Below are 17155 nucleotides of genomic sequence, written 5' to 3' on the forward strand. Positions count from 1 at the left end.
AGGGTAAAAACGGGACCCTATTACTAAGACTCCGCTGTCCGTCCGTCCGTCTGTCACCAGGCTGTATCTCACGAACCGTGATAGCTAGACAGTTGAAATTTTCACAGATGATGTATTTCTGTTGCCGCTATAACAACAAATACTAAAAACAGAATAAAATAAAGATTTAAGTGGGGCTCCCATACAACAAACGTGATTTTTGACCGAAGTTAAGCAACGTCGGGCGGGGTCAGTACTTGGATGGGTGACCGTTTTTGTGCTTGTTTTGCTCTATTTTTTGTTGATGGTGCGGAACCCTCCGTGCGCGAGTCCGACTCGCACTTGGCCGGTTTTTTTTATGTCCAATATGGTCTTGCTTACCTTATTTCGTCGGAGTAAACATTTTCTACGTATCTCACTTTCAGACGCAGCCCGCTCCCGCTGGGCGGTCGCCGCCGCTCGCCGCGCCCGCGCTCGCCCCCTCCTCGCCCGCGCGACGCTCGCGACACACGCGACACCCGCGACACGCGCGACACACGCGACACGCGCGACACACGCGACACGCGCGACACGCGCGACACACGCGACAGACGCGACGCGGTGGACGTGCGACGCGCGCGACCGCGACCCGCGCCGCCGCCGGCCGCCCGCCCGCCGTCGCCGCCGGATCCTAGAAAGGTGTGCTTCCATTTTTATTGAAACCGCTTTTAGGTATCGCACCTTAAGTGTAAGGCCTGAGTGGACGCTTGAAGCGGAGCGTTCGGCGGGGCGTGCAGCGTGGCGTCGAGCTCACAAGTGATATTTATTTATCGTATGGCAATAGGTTCACACACTTATTAAAACAACACTTAACATCAAAATGTACAATTCCGCAGGTACAAACTCGCGTTTGTTGTCAGGTTTTTAAAATCCTCAATTGGACCATTATATCTGGTAACAAGGCACTGAAATACCATATGATGTATGGTCTGTTCTGGGTCTCCACACTCGCACGCCGCCGACTCGCTCCACCCCCACTTGTGCCAGAGGTAAGCACAGTTGCCGATACCAGTCCTTAGACGGTTCAGTGCACACCATATTTGTCGGCTTTCGTTAAATCCTTTGGGCCGTTCCCGTGTGGTAAACTCAAAGATGGAGTTGTCTAAATTATGCTGCTGGGATTCCCATTCTTTTTCCCACGCTTGACTATCATTCCATGCCAGGTTACGTGTATGGAAAGTTTTGGCTGGTGGATTTCGGGACTTGAGTCGGCTATTTTTGAGGTTGTCCAGGTCTTGATGGATAGGCAGCAATAAGTTTCCAGACATTTTGGTGATCTCCCTTCATAGGCATTTTTGTCTGCGAATTCCTGGTGGTGTAATGCTGCTTAAAGCCGGTAACCAGTAAGTAGGCGTTGGCATGATGCAGCCCGAGATCATCCTCATCGTATGGTTGAGCTCGACGTCAACTGTGGCCACGTGTGCACTGTTCATCCATATAGGTGCACAGTATTCTGCCGTCGAATAGACGAGGGCCATAGCTGTGGTCTTTAGGCAGGCAGCGCTGGCGCCCCATGACGTTCCTGTGAGTTTCTGGATGATATGAGCAGCGTGCACTAAGGCCGCTCCTATACGCTTGCATTTGTTTAACATGCACGCCGCACGCCCCGCCCCGCTGCACGCCCAACAAGAGCGTCCACTCGGGCCTTAGTGTAACATGCCAAACTCGTAACTTTTTGCGTATTATGTATTGTGAAAGCCGAGTTCACGCTTCAGCGGTGCTTGGAATTAAAAACGATTTCATGCGAATCTCCCAAGTACCCAATGTACAAGACAATCTCCGCACGAAGCAGCTCCGTATGTGGAGAATTTTCTCGCGAGGCGGCTCGTTCTGTGTGTACCCGGCTAATGGGGCACAGATACTCACAAATGAAACGCGCTAAACAACACGAAGATGTAATATTTAAAACCTTCGCGTTTTGAACACATATTAACTCACATTTATAGACGGGTCTAACGCGAAATTTATTCAATTACCTTTATATACCGACGTTTCGACGTTTCGTTTCGTGTCGGACTATTGACAATAATTAACATTATGTGTAGTGGGTGGTTTGAAAATGTGATGTCTACCCCAAACTTTTTCATACACTTTTCGTCGGGTAGTTGCACAAATCTCTGTTTTGACATTTTGCTGAGACTTTAGTTGGCCGCGACCATGACCAGTGAAACCTGTGTCGAAACGTCGGTAATGTGAGTTAACACGAAGATGGTTTTAAAAAGGTGGAGAAGAGAAGGAACCAGTGCGGTACCGCACCGACCGGACCCAATCATTTGCTGCGTCCTGCAACACCCTCGACGCTGCTGTATGTGTCCCGTCTACACTACCTTACGAAGGTCGATGATATCGTAAAGTATGTGAAAGCAAAAACCGGATTCATCCTGAGGGTCGCGAAGTTGGAATTTGGAATCTCGACACAATGCGAATTTTAATTCGTTTGTGGTGACCGTTCCGACTGAACATCTAGCGACCTTCACCAAGGAGTTTTGGCCGAAGGGTGTCAAGTTTCGGCGGTTCCGCGGCCGGTTCCCTGACACTGCGGGGTTGCGTAATGCATCGCAATCATAATGTGTTTTTTGGTGTTTAGTTATATTTTTATAATATGTATGCTAGTTTTAAGGTATTTATGTATGGGCCACTAGTTGCCTGAAATAAACGATTTCATTCATTTCATTCATTCATTCATTATATTTTTCATGTAACAGTCGTCTGGCTCCGGGTCGTCAGGAAGTAGCTGTTCGGACGAGTCGTGCTCGGTGTGCTCGGCGAAGAACAAGAAACCGACCGGGCCGCCGCCCGGACCTAAAGGTGCCAAGCCACCGTGAGTACTATTTATTTAACAAGGGCTTGTTGGCTTCATAACTGTTCGGCCTCACCACGTTCGGCCGGCAACCCCTTACTTCCTTGCCTCTGTACTGTTTTTGAAGTAAAAACTTCTTTAGCGGCGCCGTGCACTTTTTGAGGTGGGGAAAAAATGTTTTTTTTTTTTTTTTCTCTCTGTTTTGGCTTTTGTTAGGTTAGCCAATGTCAAGTTGTGAAGGTATTAAAAGTTAGGGAAACAAGGAATTAGGAAATACGGATAAGACGAAAATTTGGAAAGGAAAGGATTGGATTTACTGTAATATATATAATTATATTATATGTATACTATATTTTTATATCATTCTTTTCTAAAAATACTGATATAATTTTATAAATATCATACGAGTTACTAAATAACAAGCAAATTATGGATGTAGGAAATGGTATGCGTAATGATTCAAGGCTGGAAAGGAAATCAGACCGATCATAAAGAGAGCATGCAAAGAAAATATGGTTCATGTCCCCATATTCACCACAAGGACAATCAGGATCCGGTTTTTTGTTTATTGTGTGTAAATGCGCCGGGGAACAAACATGTCCCAGGCGCATTCTACACAAAATAGAAGTTACAGTTTTCGAAAAAAATATTTTGCTAAACCAGGGTTTCCTTGGAATTGACGGCTGAATATGCCTATAATGTTCACCTTTTGAGGTTTCCTTATTCCAAATCCCATTCCAATCCTCATACAAATAAACTTTTGACAAATTTATTAAGTCATGACAATAATTATGGTATGGTACAATATCTCCCAGGTGAATAGCCTCATTTGCCAATTGGTCAGCTCTTTCATTGCCAGGAATACCCACATGGCTTGGTACCCAAGCCAGCACGACAGCACAACTTTTCTGTGAACATTTATATAAAAGATTCCTAATATTAAAAACAACTGGAGACTGTTTATGAGACTTAAATGGGAACCTCATTATGGCTTCTAAAGCACTGCGAGAGTCTGAAAAAATTATGGTTTTAGGTATCTTCAGCATAAGTATATATTCTATAGCCTTAAGTAAACCATAACATTCACCAGTGTAGACGGAAGTTTCAGGTGGCAATTTGATAAGTTGTAATCCTTTGTATTGTGAATGGAAAATTCCAACACCAACGCAACTCCTATCGCCATGTTTGGAGGCATCTGTGTACAAACAGTGCCAATTAGCCCATTCATTATTAAGAAGGTTCATAAATTCCATTTTTGGATTAATATCGTTTTTAGATAACCTTATGTTCAATCTAATATCTGGATTTGTAATTAGACTGTTGTAGTCATGTTGATATAAAGGGAGAGTCGCGCTTCTGTAAGTGGGTGCTTCTAAACTTTGATATTTTTTATAGCTCTTAACAAGACAAGGAGAATCCTTATGGGCCCAATAATTACCGGATCCTACCAGTTCTGCTAATTGCTTTACTTTTGAAATCAGTGGATGAGAATCCAGTTGCAGAGTACGAAAAAAGAATTTATCACAGAGAAACTGTCTTCTAAACGCAAGGGGTGGATCACAGCATTCTACTTGTAAGCAACTTATTGGACTCGATTTCATTGCACCTGTAACCAACCTTAAAGCTTTAGTCTGAATAGAATCAATTTTTTTGATCGCTTTAACATTTCCAGGGTGTAGAAGGAAAGTGCCATAATCTAAAACACTTCTAATCAAAGCGTTATATAACAATCTCATAGTAAAAGGGTGAGCCCCCCACCAGACTCCTGTCAGGCATCTTAAAATGTTCAGATTCCGTTCGCATCTTAATGCAACATTTTCAAAATGAGGAAGTCCAGTAAGTTTACGGTCCAATATAACTCCCAAAAATTTTACATTATCTTTAATTACCAATGGAGTACCATTATAATTTATGTTAATAGGAGGAATATTTTGCTTTCGAGAAAAAACTACAACAGAACTTTTAGAGGGCGAAAGATCTAAACCATTATTATTTAACCAATTATTTAAGGCACCCAAAGATGATGATAATACATTACTAATGTTTTCTAAAGATCGCCCAGAAACATATAGGAGCAAATCATCGGCATATTGAAGAACATTTACTTGCCCTTCAACAGAAAGTTCCAAATCATAAGTATAAATGTTGTATAATAAAGGACTCAAAACAGATCCTTGTGGCAGGCCCTTCCAAACTGTTCTTTTAATTACTTCTTTTCCAGACTGGTCTAATGGATACTTTATATACCTTTCATGCAACATATTTATTATAAAATTAATCAAAAAGTTAGGAACATCTAGTTGAATTAATTTATTTTTTAAGATTGAAATGTTGACGTTGTCGTACGCAGCATTTATGTCTAGAAAGGCAGCAACTAAAAAGTCATTTCTAGAGAAACTTATTCTGATATCTGTGGTAAAAATGCTTAAACTGTCAAGAGTACATTTACCTTTCCTAAAACCAAATTGATTACAAGATAAAAGTTTATTATGTTCTATAAACCATTCCAATCGAATTTTTACTAAGTGTTCAGCAACTTTAGCTAATACAGTTGATAAAGCTATTGGTCTATACGATGTGGGATCTGAATTGGGCTTATTCGGCTTCTGAATTAAAATCAATGTTTGAGTCTTCCACTCTTTAGGAACACAGCCTGTTATCATAACATTGTTAATCAAATTAAGGAAGTAACAAAGACTGTTATCGTCAAGTTTTGACAAGAAAGAGTAAGGAATCCCGTCTTCACCGGGTGCAGAATCTTTAGTTGACGAAAGTACACCTTTCAATTCAAAAAGTGAAAAAGGAGAATTTAAAACATCTTCAACCTTATTATTAGATAACATGAGTGGCCTTAGAATCATAGGATGCTCTGGGACATAAGGTGGACCCAAACGATCCATGACTTGTTCTGCTAAAAGTGGGGATATTTTACTCTGTGTGTCTTTAAATGCCGATCTAAACCTTCTAATGTTTTGCCAAACTATAGATGGTGCAACATTAGGACTTAACGATTTACAAAACCTATGCCACCCTTCAAACTTTTTTGTTCTAAGTAATTCTTTAGTGGATTTAGCAACTTCTAAGTAGTTATCAAAGTTATTATCAGTCATTTCTTGACAATACCTTTTCTCTGCCTCCTTTCTTTGTTTAACTGCAAGAGTGCAATCTGAATCCCACCAAGGTGGGGATGGAATGAATTCTGGACCACTACTTTTCAAAGGAAAGGTTTCATTAGCAGCCTCAACCAAAGCTGTTGCAAATGCTTGTGAACTGTCTAATATATTCAAATGGCTTATTTCTGGCAAATTATTAATTTTTTGTTCTACAGCCTCTCTATACTGATGCCATTTATCATCAATCAGCCTGTGTTTTATACGGGGCTGTCTGACATGCTTTTGAGGTTTCTTAAAAAAAGGAAAGGTAATGAGAATAGGATGATGGTCGCTACCATACGTGGAAACTGCAGTTGACCAATATAGAGATGAAGCAAGATCTGGAGTACAAATGGACAGATCTATTGCACTTGGATTTCGAGCGAGCCTAGTTGGAGATCCAGTGTTCAATATGCATAAATTACGTGAGCTAATTAGTTCCAACAATTTTTTGCCATAGTATAAAGTTTGAGCAGAGCCCCAGAACTCATGGTGAGCATTAAAATCCCCTAAGCATACAAACGGTTTAGGTAAGAACTTAAAAAGTTGTTCAATTTCTTTAAAAATATTATTATTAGGTGTTTTATAATATAATGACACGAAACAAATGCTATTTACAACCACTGCTATAACAGATAATTCATCACTATGTACAGGTAGAGTGATAGAATAGAGTGTTAATGAGTTTTTGACAAGTATGGCCACTCCACCATACCCATCAGGTCTGTCTTCTCTCAGACAGACATATCCTGGTATTTTAAACACTGAATCCTTTCTTAACCATGTCTCTTGAAGACAGATTAGAAAGGGATCATGTTTATTAATTACATGTATTAAATCTTGTTTTCTATTGATTAGACTGCGAACGTTCCACTGAACCACTAAGGGTCTCTGATCCATTATTGTTGTTTCTGAGTTGGTATAAAGCATTAATAACTGCTGCAACGTTGGACGGTGATACTGTGTTAGATTGGGACATTAAATTCATAAGAGCTTTTACTATGGCATCAATACTAAGCGTTTCTTCTTTGTTATTACTATTAAAAACAGGTTTTTCCCTATGAATAACTGGTTGTTTTACTATTTCAGAATGAGCATTCCTATCATACCCTTTGCCTAACTTTACAGGAGCCCTGGGTTTAAGAAAAACAGTTTTTTTATAAGATTGGTTATTGAACACTGGTATTATATCCTGGTTACTCTGTGAATCATGCTGTGCTTGTGAGGAAGATGACAATGGAGTTGCAAGCAAGGCCTCAGCATATGAGACCCTAGATACAGGCGGGTGAATTTTGGAAGCTTCCATGTAAGAGATGCAACTTTTGCTCATAGTTTCTTTAATAGCTCTTTGTCTGTTAAATTCTAAACATTTTTTGCTAGTGGCTTGATGTGAACCTTTACACAAGCAACACTGATAGTCATCCTCCTCTACATCACAAGAATCACCAGAGTGACCTTGTCCACACTTGAAACACCTTGGATTTGAACGGCACTGATTTTTAACATGCCCATAGCGGCAACAAAGGAAACATTGAACGGTAGGATATATATATAGTTCTACTGGCAAAGCCATGTAGCACATGTACACCCGGGTTGGTAATACTTGCCCATCAAAAGTAAGTATAACGGTACCAGTATTCACAAATTGAGTATTGTTATTGACAACAATTTTCCTTTTTATTCTTCTTATTTTTATAATTGGCCCACAGCCAATTGGCAGGTTAATAGAAGTCTGAACTTCATCATCAGTCAAGTCAAGTGGAACACCTTTAATCACTCCCATGCGTGTGACATTGAATGTTGGGATGAAAGCATTGTATTTATTTATTCCTAAGCTATCATTACTTAAAAAATTGTTAGCATCAGTGAATGTAGCAAATGCAATGCTTACTCTATTTCTGCCTATTCTCTTTAGACTGCCATTGACAACACCTTGAATGTTATTTTGTCGCATAAAACGACCAAAAGTTATGGGATGGAGAGTTGTGCCATCACTGCTGGCTTCTTTTTGAACATGTACAACAAAAGGTGCAATGTCAGACTGTTGGTAGCGGTCACGACCAACAGGCACATGAGTAGATGGAGAGTTATTAAGAGCATTTGTATTTTCAGAGGTCAAGTTTACAATGGGATTCGGTTTTTTTATTGGCTGTTGATAAATGGTATCATTCTCTTTTAATTTTGCTTCAGCAACGCAAACACAATCTGTATTTTTATTTTTGGTTGAACCAGATTTGCGTTTTCTTTTATTACAGTTTGTACACATTCGTGAAAGAATTTTTCTTTTTAAAGTTACATCCGAGGTATTTGATACTGACGCATCAGTATCCATCGATGATTCCATCGCAGAAATTAAAATATCTATTGAAGTTTTCGACCCTGAGGGAATCGTTCCCCCAGGGTCAGGGGGCTGGCTATCCCCGTCCCCCATAAAAAACTACATATAATTAGCACTTACCTCTATATTTACACCAAACTACTAAATAATATTAAAAACTAAGTCTAAATCTACAAATATATACACTAAATACAGACTCCAATCCTTTAAAAATACAATTTCAAAACTTTAGTTACGAAAACCGCGTCCGCCGCGCCCGAAGTTTCCCGCCCTTTTTCGGAAAAAATGTTAAACTCGCGTGAGATCACGTGACCGTAAGACGTGTTACATGTAATGTCATCGTATTTTTCTTTATTAATTTAAATGCCATCTAGTGAGCTTCGCTCCAACCGGTATTAATATAACTCGAGGACTAACAGTGATGTGCTTAGGGGTTTCAAGTAATGCGACGAAATAACGCTAGATGGCGTTAACCTCAATTATACATAGTGCATTTTGCACTAGTCATTGAGTTTTCACTTCTGCCGGCACTGCCTGAGTGCAACCTGTTGTTTTTTTTCCGTACTCTGTAGTAATGTATATTTAAAACTTTCGCGTTTTGAACACATATTAACTCACATTTAATTTATAGACGGGTCTAACGTGAAATTTATTCAATTACCTTTATTTACCGACCATCATGTGTAGTGGGTGGTTTGAAAAAATGATGTCTACCCCAAACTTTTCCATACACTTTTCGTCGGGTAGTTGCACAAATCTCTGTTTTGACATTTTGCTGGGACATCGGTTACCCGCGTCCATGACCATGAGACCTGTGTCGAAACGTCGGTAAATAAAGGTAATTGAATAAATGTCGCGTTAGAAGACCCGTCTATAAGTGTGAGTTAATATTGTAATATCTGGGTGACCGAGCTTCGCTCGGAAAACATAAAAAACTCGAAAATGCGCGTTTTCCCAGAGATAAGACCTAGCTACATCTATTTTTCGCCCCCAAAAACCCCCATATAGCAAATTTCATCGAAATCGTTAGAGCCGTTTCCGAGATCCCCGAAATATATATATATACAGGGTGTAATCTAAAACGTGATACAAGATAATCAAACCTGAATCTTTTTATGATTTTGAACAACTTTTACTATGGGGTCAATTTTGTAATATTAAAAAAAAATTGAGCTGTCCCATCAAGGAGAGGTAGACAAAAATGTATGGCAAAGATTTTTTTTATTGTTAATTTACAAAGTTGACCCCATAGTAAAAGTTGTTCAAAATCATGAAAAGATTCAGGTTTGATTATCTTGTATCACGTTTTAGATTACACCCTGTATATAAACAAGAATTGCTCGTTTAAAGGTATTAGATATGTATTATTGTTCCCCAGGCCCGGGCCGCCCGCGCCGACCAAGCGGCCGCCCGCGTCGGCCGCGCGCGCCGTGCAGCCCACGCGCGAGCTGCTCAAGGCCCGAGAGGCCAGCAAGCGCACCCGGGAGGAAAAGGTATGTAGCTCCACAACTGGTGGCCGGGGACTCGAACCCTGGCTCATTCATAGAATGGACCAGGGATGTTGCGAATATCCGCATCCGCAACCGCGGAACTTCCGCATTATTTTCAACATCCGCATCCGCATAAAATCGATGCGGATTTAATGCGGATGCGGATGTGGAACAGGTCGGTACAGGAACGTCTTATATAGCATCGGCGTAAGTGCTAGACTGCTAGGTAATTTAGTCATTAGCCAAAAAAAACTATTAGAAATGAGCAGTCAAGCGTGAGTAGGACTTAATGTACGGAACCCTTGGAACGCGAGTCCGACTCGCACTTGGCCGGTTTTTTTAAATAAAAATTACTAAAATGTAATATTTGACGTTTCTTATGGTACTATCTTGACATCCGCATCCGCGGATGTGAGCCTTTAAAAATCCGCATCCGCGGATGTCAAAAAATCGGCATCCGCAACATCCCTGGAATGGACACAGAATAAATAATAGTACTAGGTACAGAAGATTCACTCTCTAACAAAACGCGTCTGTTACGATCACGACAGATATGACCGCTAGGTGGCGCAAGCGCGAGCAGGCATCCGTTCCGTAGCGGTGCGCGGCAACTACTATGGCTAGACACCAAAATTGGTGTGGACCGCATTTACTTGTGGGTGCTTGTAGCGACGAGACGAAATCGCGGAGTGACACGCCTGGCTGTATTATGTCCATCACAGACCTCGCAGCGTGACTCCGAAGGACGTATTGCAGCGTTAGTTCATACTTTATAGGTTCAGACGCCTGAATAATATCGATTAGCAATGTTTTGCTACGTAAATTAATAGTTAAGTTGTGTTGAGACCCCCGCCATCTATTGGCGTATTGTAGAACCGAGACGACAGGTAAAAGGCTTTGGAACGTCAAGTTGTTTAACTTGGGTGAAGTTCGGTACGAGGTGGCAGTTTTGTCGTTATGTTGCTAGACTGGTCAAGCAAGTTTGCCAACTAGAATTTGAGGACCCGCCACTGGGACTGGGAGATTCTTGATCGGACCGCGCTAGAGATCGGACGTTAGCCAACCTCGAGCCTAATTCGCCACGTTCAAGGAAACAAACAGGCTAGGGATTGCAATCCGGTCCGGCGGACCCGGTAATCCGGCCGGGTCCAATAATCGGGCCGGATCCGGTACAATATTCAAGCTACCGGATCCGGCAAATTTCACCGGATCCGGTAAAAGGAATCAAAGCGCTAAAATATAAAATAACAGCTTAAAACACTGATAAATTATCAAAGTTCTCGCTAATATTCGAACTTAATTAATTAGAAAATTTGTTCACAGGTGTTAGAATGGCAGCGGTCACAAATGGCCGTCAACCGCCCCCCCGCCGCGGCGCCCATCCCCGCCGCGCAGATCAAGCGGGAGGGAGAGAGACGGCGCGAGCCCCGCGACCCGCGCGAGGGAGAGAGGAGACGCGGCGTGTCGCCCGCCGCCATCGCCGCTGCGCTCAACGATAGTGACAGTGACAGCGAATCGGATGCCAGCTCGGAGCAACCGCAGAGGTGAGTGCGAGGGGGACGGCGTGAGGGTGCGAGGGGGAGGGGAGATATCCTCTCTTTCTACCCCCGTAGCTCACCGACTGGCAACGCTCTTATCTTGTTTGTGTCAAAGAATTGACTTCTAATGCCCACTTGCATCATCACACTAACCCGGGGTTAAGCGGTTAAACCGTTAACCAAGTGTCATATTGTACTGGTAACCATGGTAACTCCAGGTTTCACCGGTTAACCCCGGGTTAGTAAATGGTGCAAGTAACAAGAGTGCATTGTGCTGACTTGCAATCGTAGGCAGCTTTATACTTATTTTTTTAATAACTTTATATGTTCAAACAAAGTTGCGGTTTCTGTACAGTCAGCAGCAGAAGTTGCTAAGCGGGCGAGGTGTTCAAAATGATCTTGACGCGACTTTATTGTTAAGAAAATAACAACGTGTCAAGGTAATTTAGAACATCTCGCCCGCTTAGCAACTCCTGCTGCTGACTGTATTATTTTTGCTCTATATCGATTTGTTCGTTATGCACTAACTAGCGACCCGCCCCGGCTTCGCACGGGTTAACAAATTATACATAGACTTTCCTCTTGAATCACTCTATCTATTTAAAAAAACCGTTAGTTTTAAAGACCGTTGCGTAGTTTTAAAGATCTAAGCATACATAGGGACAGACAGCGGGAAGCGACTTTGTTTTATACTCATCAATCATCATTCATCATCTTCCTCGCGTTGTCCCGGCATTTTGGTACGCTTGGCAACTAATCCCAGTAATTGGCGTGGGAACTAGTTTTTACGAAAGCGACTACCATCTGACCTTCCAACCCAGAGGGTAAACTAGGCCCGTATTGGGATTAGTCCGGTTTCCTCACGATGTTTTCCTTCACCGAAAAGCGACTGGTAAATATCAAATGATATTTCGTACATAAGTTCCGAAAAACTCATTGGTTCATGAGCCGGGGTTCGAACCCGCGACCTCCGGATCGCAAGTCACACGCTCTTACCGCTAGGCCGCCAGCGCTTCAGACTTTGTTTTATACTATACTCCGAGTCGTAATTAGATTCCAAAAAATGTTGCCACTGCAATAATTTGTTTGTAAAATAGTAAATTCCTTTTTATAAATAAACACGCTAAGATAATTTATTTATTGGTAATTTTACTCCTACGATTTAAAAAAGTAGTTTTATTTACTTGTTTTTACATAAATACAAGACGCGCTAGTGGTGTGGCAACATTGTCTTACTTTTTAGGGTTCCGTACCCAAAGGGTAAAAACGGGACCCTATTACTAAGACTCCGCTGTCCGTCCGTCCGTCCGTCCATCCGTCCATCCGTCCGTCCGTCCACCGACAGACGTCACCAGGCTGTATCTCACGAACCGTGATAGCTAGACAGTTGAAATTTTCACAGATGATGTATTTCTGTTGCCGCTATAACAACAAATACTAAAAACAGAATAAAATAAAGATTTAAGTGGGGCTCCCATACAACAAACGTGATTTTTGACCGAAGTTAAGCAACGTCGGGCGGGGTCAGTACTTGGATGGGTGACCGTTTTTTTTGCTTGTTTTGCTCTATTTTTTGTTGATGGTGCGGAACCCTCCGTGCGCGAGTCCGACTCGCACTTGGCCGGTTTTTTTGGAATCTAATTAAGATTTTCAGTTTATGTAGTGAAATCTTATTTTATGTTGTTCAGGTTGACCCTGTCCGAGCGTTTTGGCAAAATGGCGCAATGGTCCGCCGACCGTAGCGCCCGACTCGAGAACATGCGCATCACGCGCCGCGACAGCGCCCTACATGTGCGCATAGAGCGGCCGGACGGAGCGCCCGAGCCTGCTGCGGAGCCCTACCCGTGAGTCATGTTATATAACAGCTGAACAAGGTGGCGTCTCGAGAATATGCGCATCACGCGCAGCTTGTAGTCACAGTAAATTTACTGCCATCTTTTGACACAGGACTAAAACTTAGAACACCATAATATGACTTTGACCCATGTTCTTTCACTGATATGTGTTAAAATTGTTAAATATCAAACGGTGTCGCCATCTACACAAGTGTATGCCAAAGGTATGGCGCCATCTATTTGAGCATCATTTTTTTCTTATTTTCCTAGGCACATTTTTTAGGGTTCCGTACCCAAAGGGTAAAAACGGGACCCTATTACTAAGACTCCACTGTCCGTCTGTCTGTCACCAGGCTGTATCTCATGAACCGTGATAGCTAGACAGTTGAAAATTTCACAGATGATGTATTTCTGTTGCCGCTATAACAACAAATACTAAAAAGTACGGAACCCTCGGTGGGCGAGTTCGACTCGCAATAGGGATGATGACACATGTTGAATTTTATAACAAAATCTAGTAAAATAGATAGCAAACGAGCAATTTATCACAATAATGTGGATTTAAAATAAAATATTGTAAAATTACAAGACCTGAAAGTTACAAAAATTAATTTTTTTTTTACTTCCAAAAACGATAAAAGTAAGGGTACCATTCGATTTCTTACATTTCATCCAAAAAAATATTGTATGGCAACTATATACATAAACGCAATATTTCACCAACAAAAACGCAATTTTCTTGTTTTGTCCATACTACAAGATGGACTCACAGAGACCTTGACGTCACGTTCACTTATCGTTTTGTATAGGGCGTTTCGCGAGTGAAGTGCGACTGTCGGCCTTTGACTACAATTTCTGACTTTTCTGTTACTTTTGATACCAGATACCAGAAATGAAAATTAGTCATGTCCTAGCCTATTGTCCTGTTTTTTCTTAGACTTTATCTTATACACTTCATAGATATTTGCTATTATGGATTCAAAATGAACTTGCAAGCAGATTTGTAAATAGATCATATTCTTGTATAATTGTTACAGAGGCCTAGAAGCGGCCCCGGTCGGCAGCTACCCCGAGGAGCTGCTAGCGGCGGCCCCCGGAGGCCTACCGTCCTGGGACGACGTGCGAGTCCGCTACGACTACTACAAGAAACGCGGGTATCTGCGAGGTGAGTACATACACACAGACAGACAGAAGATATTTATTAGAGATGCAACGGATAGTTGTATGTCCGGATACCGGATATCCGGCCTGGACACTGGCCGAATATCCGGTATCCGGCCGCCGGATGTTCGGCCGGCGGAACTATACCTATATATTGAGTTTTGCAGGTGCGCGTCGTGCAGGTTTCGACCTGTTTCGTAGTGAACGTTCGCGCGGACACATTTCTAGGATCGTAACGAGTTTTATCATGTCATTCATTACGTAGTAAGTTCGTTTATAGTTTTTTAGATTCCATTTTTTACCCCAAAATGTGTTAATTTTACTATCCGGTATCCGGCCGGATAGTAGGTCACTATCCGGTATCCGGTCTGATACTAAAATAACGGCCGAATAGGCCTGATACCGGATAGTAACCGGATATCCGGTGCATCTCTAATATTTATATTGAAGCGCTGGTGGCTTGACTTGCAATCCGGAGGTCGCGGGTTCAAACCGCGGCTCGTACCAATGAGTTTTTCGGAACTTATGTACGTTCTATTTATCAAGTCGCTTTTGGGTGAAGGAAAACATCGTCAGGAAACCGGACTAATCCCAATAAGGGCTAGGAAGGTCGGATGGCAGTCGCTTTCGTGAAAACTAGTGTCCTGTCCTGGGATTAGTTGCCAAGCGGACCCCAGGCTACCATGAGCCGTGGCAAAATGCCGGGATAACGCGAGGAAGATTATGAGTAAATATTTATATAACAAGGCCTGGGAAGGAAATGTCTCGACCCAACAAAACTATTCACTAATAATTCCTTTTTAGGGTTCCGTACCCAAAGGGTAAAAACGGGACCCTATTACTAAGACTCCGCTGTCCGTCCGTCCGTCCGTCCGTCTGTCACCAGGCTGTATCTCACGAACCGTGATAGCTAGACAAGACAGTTGAAATTTTCACAGATGATGTATTTCTGTTGCCGCTATAACAACAAATACTAAAAACAGAATAAAATAAAGATTTAAGTGGGGCTCCCATACAACAAACGTGATTTTTGACCGAAGTTAAGCAACGTCGGGCGGGGTCAGTACTTGGATGGGTGACCGTTTTTTTGCTTGTTTTGCTCTATTTTTTGTTGATGGTGCGGAACCCTCCGTGCGCGAGTCCGACTCGCACGTGGCCGGTTTTTAGACTTACTAGACTCTGTATGGAGGCAGAGGAGACGCCCTTGCACATCCTCACAGAGCGCCCTTGCCTAATGCGTACTCGTGACTTAATCCTGGGCGGACACATATTGCGCCCGGAGGAGTTAAAAGTCTCTCGAGATCAAAAAAGATCCTGCAGCTGTTTGAAGTTGCAGGTTTGGATCGAGAGTTGTAGTAGGTGGCGATCACAATAGATCAGCGATGGTCGCAGTGATACATAGGCTTTGGAGCCTTATATAGCCCCTAACAAGAAGAAGATTCCTTTTTGAGGATTGTAGTGAAACTATTGAAAATGTCTCGATTTACTAGTAAGAAGTTGTTTGTACCGCTAATATGAAATGTCTTTCGACAGGTCTAACGCTGAGCGACTATGTCAAGTGGGAGGAGTGGTGGTACAAGTACCAGGAGTGGCTGAAGAGGGAGCGCGCCTACGAGCGCTGGGCTGAGGGCGAGGTGGGATCGGTGAGTTACTGTTGCACTGCTGCTCTGAGGCAGGTCTGACTGAGCGACCACGTGAAGTGGGAGGAGTGGTGGTACAAGTACCAGGAGTGGCTGAAGAGGGAGCGCGCCTACGAGCGCTGGGCTGAGGGCGAGGTGGGATCGGTGAGTTACTGTTGCACTGCTGCTCTGAGGCAGGTCTGACTGAGCGACCACGTGAAGTGGGAGGAGTGGTGGTACAAGTACCAGGAGTGGCTGAAGAGGGAGCGCGCCTACGAGCGCTGGGCTGAGGGCGAGGTGGGATCGGTGAGTTACTGTTGCACTGCTGCTCTGAGGCAGGTCTGACTGAGCGACCACGTGAAGTGGGAGGAGTGGTGGTACAAGTACCAGGAGTGGCTGAAGAGGGAGCGCGCCTACGAGCGCTGGGCTGAGGGCGAGGTGGGATCGGTGAGTTACTGTTGCACTGCTGCTCTGAGGCAGGTCTGACTGAGCGACCACGTGAAGTGGGAGGAGTGGTGGTACAAGTACCAGGAGTGGCTGAAGAGGGAGCGCGCCTACGAGCGCTGGGCTGAGGGCGAGGTGGGATCGGTGAGTTACTGTTGCACTGCTGCTCTGAGGCAGGTCTGACTGAGCGACCACGTGAAGTGGGAGGAGTGGTGGTACAAGTACCAGGAGTGGCTGAAGAGGGAGCGCGCCTACGAGCGCTGGGCTGAGGGCGAGGTGGGATCGGTGAGTTACTGTTGCACTGCTGCTCTGAGGCAGGTCTGACTGAGCGACCACGTGAAGTGGGAGGAGTGGTGGTACAAGTACCAGGAGTGGCTGAAGAGGGAGCGCGCCTACGAGCGCTGGGCTGAGGGCGAGGTGGGATCGGTGAGTTACTGTTGCACTGCTGCTCTGAGGCAGGTCTGACTGAGCGACCACGTGAAGTGGGAGGAGTGGTGGTACAAGTACCAGGAGTGGCTGAAGAGGGAGCGCGCCTACGAGCGCTGGGCTGAGGGCGAGGTGGGATCGGTGAGTTACTGTTGCACTGCTGCTCTGAGGCAGGTCTGACTGAGCGACCACGTGAAGTGGGAGGAGTGGTGGTACAAGTACCAGGAGTGGCTGAAGAGGGAGCGCGCCTACGAGCGCTGGGCTGAGGGCGAGGTGGGATCGGTGAGTTACTGTTGCACTGCTGCTCTGAGGCAGGTCTGACTGAGCGACCACG

At 43.6% G+C, this 17155-nt stretch overlaps 1 protein-coding gene across 1 annotated transcript in view; it reads left to right on the forward strand.

The window, feature by feature from the left end:
• The window catches only part of LOC134659880 (serine/arginine repetitive matrix protein 1), a 36341-nt gene extending 20327 nt beyond the window's left edge, over window positions 1–16014 (forward strand). The window contains exons 6-13 of the mRNA XM_063515587.1: window positions 405–472; window positions 596–657; window positions 2724–2839; window positions 9687–9801; window positions 11122–11342; window positions 13025–13180; window positions 14209–14336; window positions 15866–16014. Coding sequence (XP_063371657.1) covers window positions 405–472; window positions 596–657; window positions 2724–2839; window positions 9687–9801; window positions 11122–11342; window positions 13025–13180; window positions 14209–14336; window positions 15866–16014 — 1015 coding nt within the window. The remainder of the gene's footprint in view (window positions 1–404; window positions 473–595; window positions 658–2723; window positions 2840–9686; window positions 9802–11121; window positions 11343–13024; window positions 13181–14208; window positions 14337–15865) is intronic.
• Window positions 16015–17155: the final 1141 nt, after the last annotated feature.

Source organism: Cydia amplana, chromosome 25 (assembly GCF_948474715.1).
Source record: "Cydia amplana chromosome 25, ilCydAmpl1.1, whole genome shotgun sequence".
Classification (NCBI taxonomy): domain Eukaryota; kingdom Metazoa; phylum Arthropoda; class Insecta; order Lepidoptera; family Tortricidae; genus Cydia; species Cydia amplana.